Genomic DNA, 11891 nt, shown 5'->3' with positions numbered 1-11891 from the left:
TTTTCGTAGCATGTCAAAAAAGCTCGTGCACCTTATTTAATGTTTTCATAAAGAACCTTTCAAGTGTTATAGTTTTATATGTTCAACACGATCATCTTACAACTATAAAATAGCTCTTATCTCACTTATCAGAGGCGAATTTGGCAAAATGAGCCGTTAGTGTTCAAGCCGCTAGTCAGTATTTTTTAGAACATTGTGGTTTGCGGACATATTGTGGCTAGCACATGGTTGTTGTGCTCAACCTCTTATTCAGTACTTAGGCAGCCTGTAAAATGCAGTCGTTTAAAACTAGAGATCTGCCGGAGAATCCTAGGGAGCGATCGAATTTTGTTTCCTCATTATGTTTTTGGTAACAAATTTAAAGTACTCACGTTTAATGAAAATATTTGAGGAAAGTAAGTTTATTTGTGTAGGTATACTATGCCCATATTTGTAAAGGGTGCTAAGGAGACATTGGAAGCAAAGGACCTTTACAGGACCTTAAAGGAGCACAAGTCGGGTAAGATGGATTTTATATTTGTAATCCATCCAAATCGGATGACTACATCCCATAGTTTTCCTTCTCATATACTATTGTTATCCTGCTTTACAAAAATTAAGCTGGTATTGAAGCTTGAATGACTTTCTCTTCTAGCTACTTATGTATCTTAGTTATTATCCGGATAATTTAATGCTTGAAACGTGTAAATCATTTCAGATACTCTGGGTAACAAATTGTGCGCCTCGTGGAACCGAGAATTAAAATATTGCAATGGAAAACCGAACTTGTTAAGAGCTTTGCTTCGTGTTTTTGGTTGGCAATTTGGATTTCTCGGCTTGGCTTTCTTTCTAATGGAACTAGGAGTGGCAACTTTGCAGCCCGTGCTCTTGCTAAAGCTTATTTCCTACTATGTCAATGACTCGGAAGTCGTTGAGCAGGGCTATTACTATGCGGTTGGACTCATCCTAAGCAGTTTAATCTTCATGATCATCCTGCATCCTGCCAACTTTGGCATACATCATTGTTGTGAGAAGAGGCTCATTGATATAGCTATATTGATTGGAAGATATACCATCTGGTTTTATAGGCTTCAAGATGCGGGTCGCCCTGACCAGCATGATTTATCGGAAGGCACTACGGCTGAGCAAAAGGGCACTTGGCGACACTATGTCCGGACATGTGGTCAACCTTATATCCAACGACATAGCCCGCCTGGACAACTGTGCCTTCTATGGCCACTATTTGTGGTTGGCACCGCTGCAAACGCTATTAATCACTTTCTTGATGTACCGAGAGGTGAGCTCTGTTCAAAAGCTCTGAGAATTTATAAATTCCCCCGTCTATGTATCTCTGCAGATTGGAATTGCTGCGGTGTTTGGCGTAGCCTTCATGCTGCTCTTGGTACCCCTCCAGTTGTATCTGGGCAAGATCACCTCAGTGGTGCGACTGAAGGCCGCCAAAGGAACGGATGAGCGAATGCGGTTGGTCAATGAAATCTTGTCGGGCATACAGGTTCTCAAGATGTACGCTTGGGAGTTACCCTTCGAAAGGATGGTGGCCAATGCACGAATGAAGGAGGTCAATACTATACTTCAAGGAGCATATATTAGAGCAAGCACCTATGCGTTTTCCATATTCGCGTCGCGCGTATCGATTTTCCTCAGTTTGGTTGGATACGTGATCCTGGGAAAGCTACTCACGCCGGAAGTGGCCTTCCTGATTACCGCCTACTACAAAGTGCTAGATAATTCCATGAACTTTTACTTTCCAGCAGCCATTAATCAGACGGCGCAAATCCTGGTTTCTATCAAGCGTGTGGAAGAGTTCATGCAATCCGAGGAGACAAAAGAGACGAGTGAAAGTCTGCCGGCTGGCATGGTCGTCCCCAAACTGAAGGAGAACCGAGATGATATTTTACCCCAGACACTCTCCGCCGTAAATAATCACTATATTCTTCCAGAGTCTGGTATCTCCATCACCGGACTTCGGGCCAAGTGGGACCCTGAATCACCCCACTTCACACTAAGTGGGATAAGCCTGCAGATTCAGCCTGCGACCTTGTTGGCCATTACAGGTACTACTGGGTCCGGGAAATCCAGTCTCATCCAAGCCATTCTCGGCGAGCTGCCAGCGGAGTCCGGTGAGATCCAGGTGACTGGATCTATGTCCTATGCTTCCCAGGAGCCGTGGCTCTTCTCCGGCACCGTGCGCCAGAATATCCTCTTTGGGCAGCCCATGGATCGCCGCAAGTACGCGGCGGTGGTCAAAGAGTGCGCTCTGGAACGAGATTTGGAGCTACTTCCGCTTCATGACAAAACAATCGTGGGAGATCGTGGATCTTCTCTGTCGGGTGGCCAGAGGGCGAGGATCAGTTTGGCGAGGGCTGTCTACAGAGATGCCTCCATCTACTTGCTGGATGATCCGCTGAGTGCGGTCGACTCCAAAGTAGCTCATCATATCTTCAATCAATGCATCAGTGGCTATCTACGAGGACGCACCGTAGTCCTGGTCACTCATCAACAGCAGTTTCTGCAGCAATCCGATCGGATTGTAATCATGGATGAGGGCCAAGTGAGTGATATGGGTACCTATGAGTCCCTCCTCAAAAAGGGTGTCACCATCCTGGACCAAGCGAAAAAGGAAAATAATCCGGAAGAGGAACAATCTCGTTCGGATAGCTTTAGTAAACCTCTTAAGGAGCTGCGACGCAACAGCGGGAATTCAGAGAACTCCATTGCAGATTCCTGTCCGGAGAAAATTAATATGGAGCACCAAGAATCAGGTGGCATCAGTCTAACCGTGTACAGAAAGTACTTCCAGGCTGCCGGAGGATTTTTCGCGTTTACCATGATGAGCTGTTTTCTACTTTCTCAGTTTGTCACCTCCTCGGGCGACTACTTTCTAAACTACTGGTAAGGCAAATAAGTTTTGTTTTTTGATTTATAATTACTTCTCTTTTAGGGTCACCAAGAAGCGAAGTGTTGGCATTGAAGGAGAAAACGCTCTGAGGTCGAATCTTTCGGTGACTGGGAACGAAATGGGATTGGCCATGGAATCTGAATCAATTGACATTTACATATTTTCTGCAATTATGTTGTTGACCGTCATAATGAACGTGACGGCCTCGAGCCTGTTATTTAACTTGGCCAAGAAGGCATCTATTCGACTGCACAGCACCATATTCAATGCAGTTATGCGGGCGTCCATGTACTTCTTCAGCATAAATGATCATGGGAGAATTCTGAATCGATTTTCCAAGGATATAAGTCAAGTAGACGAGATACTGCCCGATATGATGATAGACGTGATTCAGATTTTCCTTTTAGTGGTCGGCAATGTAATCGTTATAGCCATTGTTAATCCGTGGTTGCTTGCTCCAGCACTTGTTGTGGGAATCATTTTCTACCAGCTGCGCAACCTCTATCTAAAAACATCAAGGGATATAAAGCGCATCGAAGCAACAAGTGAGTACTGAACCATTTTTAATATTCATATAATATTCATATTTGTCTGTTTCTGTTTTAAAGCTCGATCCCCTGTGTACTCGCATTTGACTACTTCATTGTCTGGTCTGTCCACTATCCGAGCCTTTGGAGCTCAGAGAGTCTTAGAGATGGAATTTGATAATTTCCAGGACATGCATAGCTCCGCATTTTACGTGTTTATTAGCACATCGCGCACTTTTGGTTACTGGGTGGATTTTTTCAGTGTGATTTTCATAGCGATCATTACGCTCAGTTTCTTCGTTTTTCCTCCGGCCAACGGAGGAGATGTGGGTCTGGCCATAACACAGGTTACTCAATACTAGCCAAAGATATTGTTTATTTGCTCATCCTTTCTATTGTTCGCAGGCATTAGGAATAACTAACTTATCGCAGTGGGGAATGCGCCAATCCGCCGAGCTGGAGAACACGATGACGGCCGTGGAGCGAGTAGTTGAGTACGAGGGCATTGAGCCGGAGGGAGCATTGGAGTCCCCAGACGAAAAGAAGCCACCTAAGTCCTGGCCAGAGCAAGGAAAGATAGAGTTTGATGAGCTGAGCCTGCGCTACTTGCCGGATCCGAAAGCGGAGACTGTGCTCAAGTCACTTAGTTTCGTCATCAAGCCAAAGGAAAAGGTGGGCATCGTGGGACGCACTGGGGCGGGCAAGTCCTCGCTGATTAACGCCCTCTTCCGACTGTCCTTCAACGATGGAACCGTGCTCATAGACAAGAGGGACACAAGTGAGATGGGTCTGCACGACCTGCGCAGCAAGATCTCCATTATTCCCCAGGAACCCGTTCTGTTCTCCGGCACAATGCGACACAACTTGGATCCCTTCGACGAGTACAGCGATGAGAAGCTCTGGCACTCCTTGGAGGAGGTCAAGATGAAGGATGTGGTGGCCAATCTGGCCACTGGCCTAGAGACCAAGGTCACGGAGGGAGGAACTAACTTCAGCGTGGGCCAGCGCCAGTTGGTCTGCTTGGCTCGGGCCATTCTGCGCGAGAATAGAATCCTTGTGATGGACGAGGCCACGGCCAATGTGGATCCCCAGACGGACAGCCTCATCCAGGCAACCATTCGGAACAAGTTCAAGGAGTGCACTGTCCTGACGATTGCCCATCGACTGCACTCCATCATGGATTCCGACAAGGTACTGGTTATGGACGCTGGACGCGCTGTGGAGTTTGGGTCGCCCTATGAGCTCCTGACCGCGGCGGATTCCAAGGTGTTCCACGGCATGGTCAAGCAGACGGGACATGCCACCTACGAGGATCTGCTGAAAGTCGCACAAAAGGTTCGTGGTGTTTTGAGTTGTACCACATTTTCTTTGACCGCTAACCAAATTTTAATTTCAGGCCTTCGAAAGCGTCCAGAACGGAAATAGTTCTTAATGAGATGAAACTATAGAAATATGTTCTTGTCGTTTTCTGTAAGCATTAGATGTCCTACGACTTCATCATTACTGCTAGTTCAGAATTGTTGCTCTTCAAATTAGATTTTTACCCATTTTTATTTAAGAATATTTACAAATAGGATTACTTTTATGCTTTTATGAGTACAAATTAACATATTAAGCTCTTTAGTCCCACACGTGCTGGTGTCTAGCGTCTTTTTTCATTTTCTGTTATCTAATCTAAGTAATTTGAAGACCAATTTAAGTCCAGACAAAAATTGTTTAATTAATGATCTGTGTATAATTAAACATTAACTTGTGTGTTGTTTTATTTACCTAAAATAAAATATATGGAGTTCAATTAGTAAAAGGTAGAGATTACCGCGTGTTGGATTTCTACCGAAATCTGTATGCTGAAAATATTTTTGTTGCGTACAGAACCAGTGGCAAAAGTCGCCGCAATAAGTACAGAACAAATTGGGCTGCGGAGAAGTGAATACGTCAAGATTTCTTTTCGTACTGATTTTATTCAGCATGGATCCGGGTTTATATACATGATTTGGGTTTACAAGGATATTTACTTAGGTCTAGTCTAGATAAAAATGGACAACATGGTTTATTATCAGTTTATAGCAAAAATAGCCTGAATAAGCAATTACATCTATCAGATGGTCGGGTTTAAGTTTCCCAAGGGTATGAGAAATGGTGTGAAGACACTTTCGTCGTCTGGGTGCATATGGTTTGTGACCCGTTATCACATGCCGATGTACACAGACCAGGATATCAGCTACATATTTATTTAGGTCAAAGTAGCTATCAGCAACAAACGAATTTCTGCTAAGTCGAAATCGGTCACCTCGTTTTCGTGGCATATCTAAAAAGTTTTTGCACCTAATTTTAGGCTTTCACAAAGAACCTTTCAAGTGTTATAGTTTTATATGTTCAACACGATCATCTTACAACTACAAAATAGCTCTTATCTCAGTTATCAGAGGCGAATTTGGCTATATGAGCCGTTAGTCTTCAGGACACAAGTCAGTAGTTTATACTACATTGTGGTGCGCGGACAGATTGTAGCTAGCACATGGTTGTTGTGCTCAATCTTTTATTCGTGTAAAATGCAGTCGTTAAAAACTAGAGATCTGCCGGAGAATCCTAGGGAGCGATCGAATTTTATTTCCTCATTATGTTTTTGGTAACAAATTTAGTGTGCACACATTTAATGAAAATATTTGAGGAAAGTAAGTTTATTTGTGTAGGTATACTATGCCCATATTTGTAAAGGGTGCTAAGGAGACATTGGAAGCAAAGGACCTTTACAGGACCTTAAAGGAACACAAGTCGGGTAAGATGGTTTTTATACCCGTTACTCGTAGAGTAAAAGGGTATATTGTATTCGTGCAAAAGTATGTAACAGCTAGAAGGAAGCGTTTCCGACCCTATAAAGTATATATATTCTTGATCAGGGTCACTAGCCGAGTCGATATAGCCATGTCCGTCTGTCCGTCTGTCCGTCTGTCTGTCTGTCCGTCTGTCTGTCTGTCCGTATGAACGCTGAGATCTCGGAAACTATAAAAGCTAGAAGATTGGCATTTTGCATGCAGATTCTAGGAGTTCCTACGCAGCGCAAGTTTGTTTCAAAATGGTGCCACGCCCCCTCTGACGCCCACAATCGCTTATATACGATTTTAAAAATTTAAATATTTCGGAAAAGTAAAAATGCAGTTTTATTGTGTTTATCAATACCTATCGAAATGTAGAAGAAATTTTTCAAATCGGACCATTCGTTAAAAAGTTATGCGTGATCAAAGTTTCTATCTCCATCTCCCTCGCACTCCCTTTACCTGAGTAACGGGTATCTGATAGTCGGGGCACCCGACTATAGCGTTCTCTCTTGTTATATTTGTAATCCATCCAAATCGGATGGCTACATCCCATAGTTTTCGTTCTTATATAGTATTGTTATCCTATCTTACGAAAATTAAGCTGGTATTGAAGCTTGAATGAGTTTCTCTTCTAGCTACTTATGTATCTTAGTTATTATCCGGATAATTTAATGCTTGAAACGTGTAAATCATTTCAGATACTCTGGGCAACAAATTGTGCGCCTCGTGGAACCGAGAATTAAAATATTGCAATGGAAAACCGAAATTGTTAAGAGCTCTGATTCGTGTTTTTGGTTGGCAATTTGGATTTCTCGGCTTGGCACTCTTTCTAATGGAACTAGGAGTGACAACTTTGCAACCCATGTTCTTGCTAAAGCTTATTTCCTACTATGTCAATGACTCGGAAGTCTTTGAGAAGGGCTATTACTATGCGGTTGGACTCATCCTAAGCAGTTTTTTCACCATGATCATCCTGCATCCTGCCAACTTTGGCATCCATCATTGTTGTGAGTCGGGCTTATTGATATATCTATTGTGAGAGGAGCGGTATATATAATAATTTAGGCACTTTCTCTCAAAACACGTCCACTTTATTCAAACCATATACAAAGAATGATTAACATTGGGCTTGCTTAAAGATTATGTTATCCTTAATGTTAGCTTAACATTAACAATCGATAGTTTATCGGGCGTAAGGGTGCCTACTACACTATATTAATTGGAAGATATACCATCTGGTTTTATAGGCTTCAAGATGCGGGTCGCCCTGACCAGCATGATTTATCGGAAGGCCCTACGGCTGAGCAAAAGAGCACTTGGCGACACTTTGTCTGGACATGTGGTTAACCTTATATCCAACGACATAGCCCGCCTGGACAACTGTGCCTTCCATGGCCACTATTTGTGGTTGGCACCGCTGCAAACGCTATTAATCACTTTCTTGATGTACCGCGAGGTGAGCTCTGTTCAAAAGCTCTCAGAATTTATAAATACCCCCGTCTATATCTCTCTGCAGATTGGAATTGCTGCGGTGTTTGGCGTAGCCTTCATGCTGCTCTTGGTACCCCTCCAGTTGTATCTGGGCAAGATCACCTCAGTGGTGCGACTGAAGGCCGCCAAAGGAACGGATGAGCGAATGCGGTTGGTCAATGAAATCTTGTCGGGCATACAGGTTCTCAAGATGTACGCTTGGGAGTTACCCTTCGAAAGGATGGTGGCCAATGCACGAATGAAGGAGGTCAATACTATACTTCAAGGAGCATATATTAGAGCAAGCACCTATGCGTTTTCCATATTCGCGTCGCGCGTATCCATTTTCCTCAGTTTGGTTGGATACGTGATCCTGGGAAAGCTACTCACGCCGGAAGTGGCCTTCCTGATTGCCGCCTACTACAATGTACTAGACAGTTCCATGAACTATTTCTTCCCAACAGCCATTAACCAGACAGCGAAAATCCTGGTTTCTATCAAGCGTGTGGAAGAGTTCATGCAATCCGAGGAGATAAAAGAGACGAGTGAAAGTCTGCCGGCTGTCATGGTCGTCCGCAAACTGGAGAAAAACCGAGATGAAGCGGAGGAAATTCTTTTACCCAAGACACTCCCCGCCGTAAATAATCACTATATTCTTCCAGAGTCTGGTATCTCCATCACCGGACTTCGGGCCAAGTGGGACCCTGAATCACCCCACTTCACACTAAGTGGGATAAGCCTGCAGATTCAGCCTGCGACCTTGTTGGCCATTACAGGTACTACTGGGTCCGGGAAATCCAGTCTCATCCAAGCCATTCTCGGCGAGCTGCCAGCGGAGTCCGGTGAGATCCAGGTGACTGGATCTATGTCCTATGCTTCCCAGGAGCCGTGGCTCTTCTCCGGCACCGTGCGCCAGAATATCCTCTTTGGGCAGCCCATGGATCGCCGCAAGTACGCGGCGGTGGTCAAAGAGTGCGCTCTGGAACGAGATTTGGAGCTACTTCCGCTTCATGACAAAACAATCGTGGGAGATCGTGGATCTTCTCTGTCGGGTGGCTAGAGGGCGAGGATCAGTTTGGCGAGGGCTGTCTACAGAGATGCCTCCATCTACTTGCTGGATGATCCGCTGAGTGCGGTCGACTCCAAAGTAGCTCATCATATCTTCAATCAATGCATCAGTGGCTATCTACGAGGACGCACCGTAGTCCTGGTCACTCATCAACAGCAGTTTCTGCAGCAATCCGATCGGATTGTAATCATGGATGAGGGTCAAGTGAGTGATATGGGTACCTATGAGTCCCTCCTCAAAAAGGGTGTCACCATACTGGACCAAGCGAAAGAGGAAAATAATCCGGAAGAGGAACAATCTCGTTCGGATAGCTTTAGCAAACCTCTTAATGAGCTGCGACGCAACAGCGGGAATTCAGAGCACTCCATTGCAGATTCCTGTCCGGAGAAGATTAATATGGAGCACCAGGAATCAGGTGGCATCAGTCTAACCGTGTACAGAAAGTACTTCCAGGCTGCCGGAGGATTTTTCGCGTTTACCATGATGAGCTGTTTTCTACTTTCTCAGTTTGTCACCTCCTCGGGCGACTACTTTCTAAACTACTGGTAAGGCAAATAAGTTTTGTTATTTGATTTATAATTACTTCTCTTTTAGGGTCACCAAGAAGCGAAGTGTTGGCATTGAAGGAGAAAACGCTCTGAGGTCGAATCTTTCGGTGGTTGCGAACGAAATGGGATTGGCCATGGAGTCTGAATCAATTGACATTTACATATTTTCTGCAATTATGTTGATGACCGTCATAATGAGCGCGACAGCCTCGAGTCTGTTATTTAACCTGGCCAAGAAGGCATCTATTCGACTGCACAGCACCATATTCAATGCAGTTATGCGGGCGTCCATGTACTTCTTCAGCATAAATGATCATGGGAGAATTCTGAATCGATTTTCCAAGGATATAAGTCAAGTAGACGAGATACTGCCCGAGCTGATCATCGACGTGATTCAGATTTCCCTTTTACTGTTCGGCAAAGTAATCGTGATAGCCATTGTTAATCCGTGGTTGCTTGCTCCAGCACTTGTTGTGGGAATCATTTTCTACCAGCTGCGCAACCTCTATCTGAAAACATCAAGGGATATAAAGCGTATCGAAGCAACAAGTGAGTACTTAACTATTTTTTTGATATTCATATAATATTCATATTTTCCTTTTGCTCTAAATCTTACTAATTTCTGTTTTAAAGCTCGATCCCCTGTGTACTCGCATTTGACTACTTCATTGTCTGGTCTGTCCACTATCCGAGCCTTTGGAGCTCAGAGAGTCTTAGAGATGGAATTTGATAATTGCCAGGACATGCATAGCTCCGCATTTTACGTGTTCATTAGCACATCGCGCACTTTTGGTTACTGGGTGGATTTTTTCAGTGTGATTTTCATAGCGATCATTACGCTCAGTTTCTTCGTTTTTCCTCCGGCCAACGGAGGAGATGTGGGTCTGGCCATAACACAGGTTACTCAGTACTAGCCAAAGATATTGTTTATTTGCTCATCTTTTATATTATTTGCAGGCATTAGGAATAACTGGCTTAGCGCAGTGGGCAATGCGTCAATCCGCCGAGCTGGAGAACACGATGACGGCCGTGGAGCGAGTGGTTGAGTACGAGGGCATTGAGCCGGAGGGAGCATTGGAGTCCCCAGACCAAAAGAAGCCACCTAAGTCGTGGCCAGAGCAAGGAAAGATAGTGTTTGATGAGCTAAGCCTGCGCTACTTGCCGGATCCGAAAGCGGAGACTGTGCTCAAGTCACTTAGTCTCGTCATCAAGCCAAAGGAAAAGGTGGGCATCGTGGGACGCACTGGGGCGGGCAAGTCCTCGCTGATAAACGCCCTCTTCCGACTATCCTTCAACGATGGAACCGTGCTCATAGACAAGAAGGACACAGGTGAGATGGGTCTGCACGACCTGCGCAGCAAGATCTCCATTATTCCCCAGGAACCCGTTCTGTTCTCCGGCACAATGCGACACAACTTGGATCCCTTCGACGAGTACAGCGATGAGAAGCTCTGGCACTCCTTGGAGGAGGTCAAGATGAAGGATGTGGTGGCCAATCTGGCCACTGGCCTAGAGACCAAGGTCACGGAGGGAGGAAGTAACTTCAGCGTGGGCCAGCGCCAGTTGGTCTGCTTGGCTCGGGCCATTCTGCGCGAGAATAGAATCCTTGTGATGGACGAGGCCACGGCCAATGTGGATCCCCAGACGGACAGCCTCATCCAGGCAACCATTCGGAACAAGTTCAAGGAGTGCACTGTCCTGACGATTGCCCATCGACTGCACTCCATCATGGACTCGGACAAGGTACTGGTCATGGACGCTGGACGCGCTGTGGAGTTTGGGTCGCCCTATGAGCTCCTGACCGTGGCGGATTCCAAGGTGTTCCACGGCATGGTCAAGCAGACGGGACATGCCACCTACGAGGATCTGCTGAAAGTCGCACAAAAGGTCTGCTTTTATTTGAATTGTAACACATTTGCTTCGGCCACTAACAAAATTTTAATTTCAGGCCTTCCAAAGCTCCCCGGATCGGAATATTCCTTCATGAATTGCAAATATGTAACATAAATATTTTAAATTGTTATTGTTTTTGTTATTTATTGATAACTATATTACTTTTCTTCTTTTATGAGAACAAGTTAAGAACATTAACACCAAACGTGCTGGTATCCAGAGAGTTTTTTTTATTTCCTGATACCATATCTCCTTTTTAACATGAATTTAAGTCCAGACAAAAATTTTTACTTTATTTAAAGAAAAGTTTATTATTACTTACTAACATACGTAATGTGGCTTTATAAACTTGTATGAAGATAATTTAGTAGTGCCGCGTTTTCGTGACTTCTCTTCAAATTATATACTTTTATAGGTCCCTCACGATCCTATGAACACTATAAAATTGCCCTTATCTCACTTATTCCATGGAAATTTGGCAATATGAGCTTGTAGTCTCCGCGATAAGTCAGTATATTGCAGAACATTTCAGTGCGCGGACGGATTGTGGCTCGGATTATATATTTTACTAATTTTTGGCGGCAAAAAGGACAGCCGTTCTTATTATAAATATAATTTAATAAATTTATTTTCTCGTGCTCTGTTTTTACTTTAATTAAGCTTTCG

The 11891-nt window shown here is 44.4% G+C and overlaps 2 protein-coding genes across 2 annotated transcripts; both read left to right on the top strand.

Annotated features, from left to right (window-relative positions):
* Positions 1–770: 770 nt before the first annotated feature.
* On the top strand, positions 771–5365 carry LOC108038246 (probable multidrug resistance-associated protein lethal(2)03659). The gene is made up of 7 exons (XM_044460484.1): positions 771–1006; positions 1068–1276; positions 1337–2892; positions 2942–3444; positions 3508–3773; positions 3832–4761; positions 4823–5365. Exons 1-7 carry the CDS (start codon positions 832–834, stop codon positions 4856–4858), a joined length of 3675 nt encoding a protein of 1224 aa, XP_044316419.1. The 5' UTR covers positions 771–831; the 3' UTR covers positions 4859–5365.
* Positions 5366–5973: 608 nt separating this feature from the next.
* Positions 5974–11326, top strand: LOC108045805 (probable multidrug resistance-associated protein lethal(2)03659). Its single transcript, XM_044460483.1, is given in 9 exon segments — positions 5974–6055; positions 6120–6205; positions 6944–7252; positions 7493–7701; positions 7762–9329; positions 9379–9881; positions 9966–10231; positions 10290–11219; positions 11281–11326. Coding segments are annotated over 9 exon segments (3987 nt in total). The 5' UTR covers positions 5974–5978; the 3' UTR covers positions 11320–11326.
* The last annotated feature ends 565 nt before the right edge of the window (positions 11327–11891 follow it).

Source organism: Drosophila rhopaloa, unplaced genomic scaffold (genome assembly GCF_018152115.1).
Source record: "Drosophila rhopaloa isolate 14029-0021.01 unplaced genomic scaffold, ASM1815211v1 contig_2, whole genome shotgun sequence".
NCBI lineage: Eukaryota > Metazoa > Arthropoda > Insecta > Diptera > Drosophilidae > Drosophila > Drosophila rhopaloa.
Note: the sequence above shows the minus strand (reverse complement) of the source record. Positions and strands in the feature narration are given on the sequence as shown.

Coding starts and splice junctions, on each gene's coding strand:
- LOC108038246 (XM_044460484.1), top strand. CDS start 832: ATGGAACTAGGAGTGGCAACTTTGCAGCCCGTGCTCTTGCTAAAGCTT. Junction 2,893..2,941: donor GACTACTTTCTAAACTACTG/GTAAGGCAAATA, acceptor CTTCTCTTTTAG/GGTCACCAAGAAGCGAAGTG. Junction 4,762..4,822: donor TGCTGAAAGTCGCACAAAAG/GTTCGTGGTGTT, acceptor TTTTAATTTCAG/GCCTTCGAAAGCGTCCAGAA.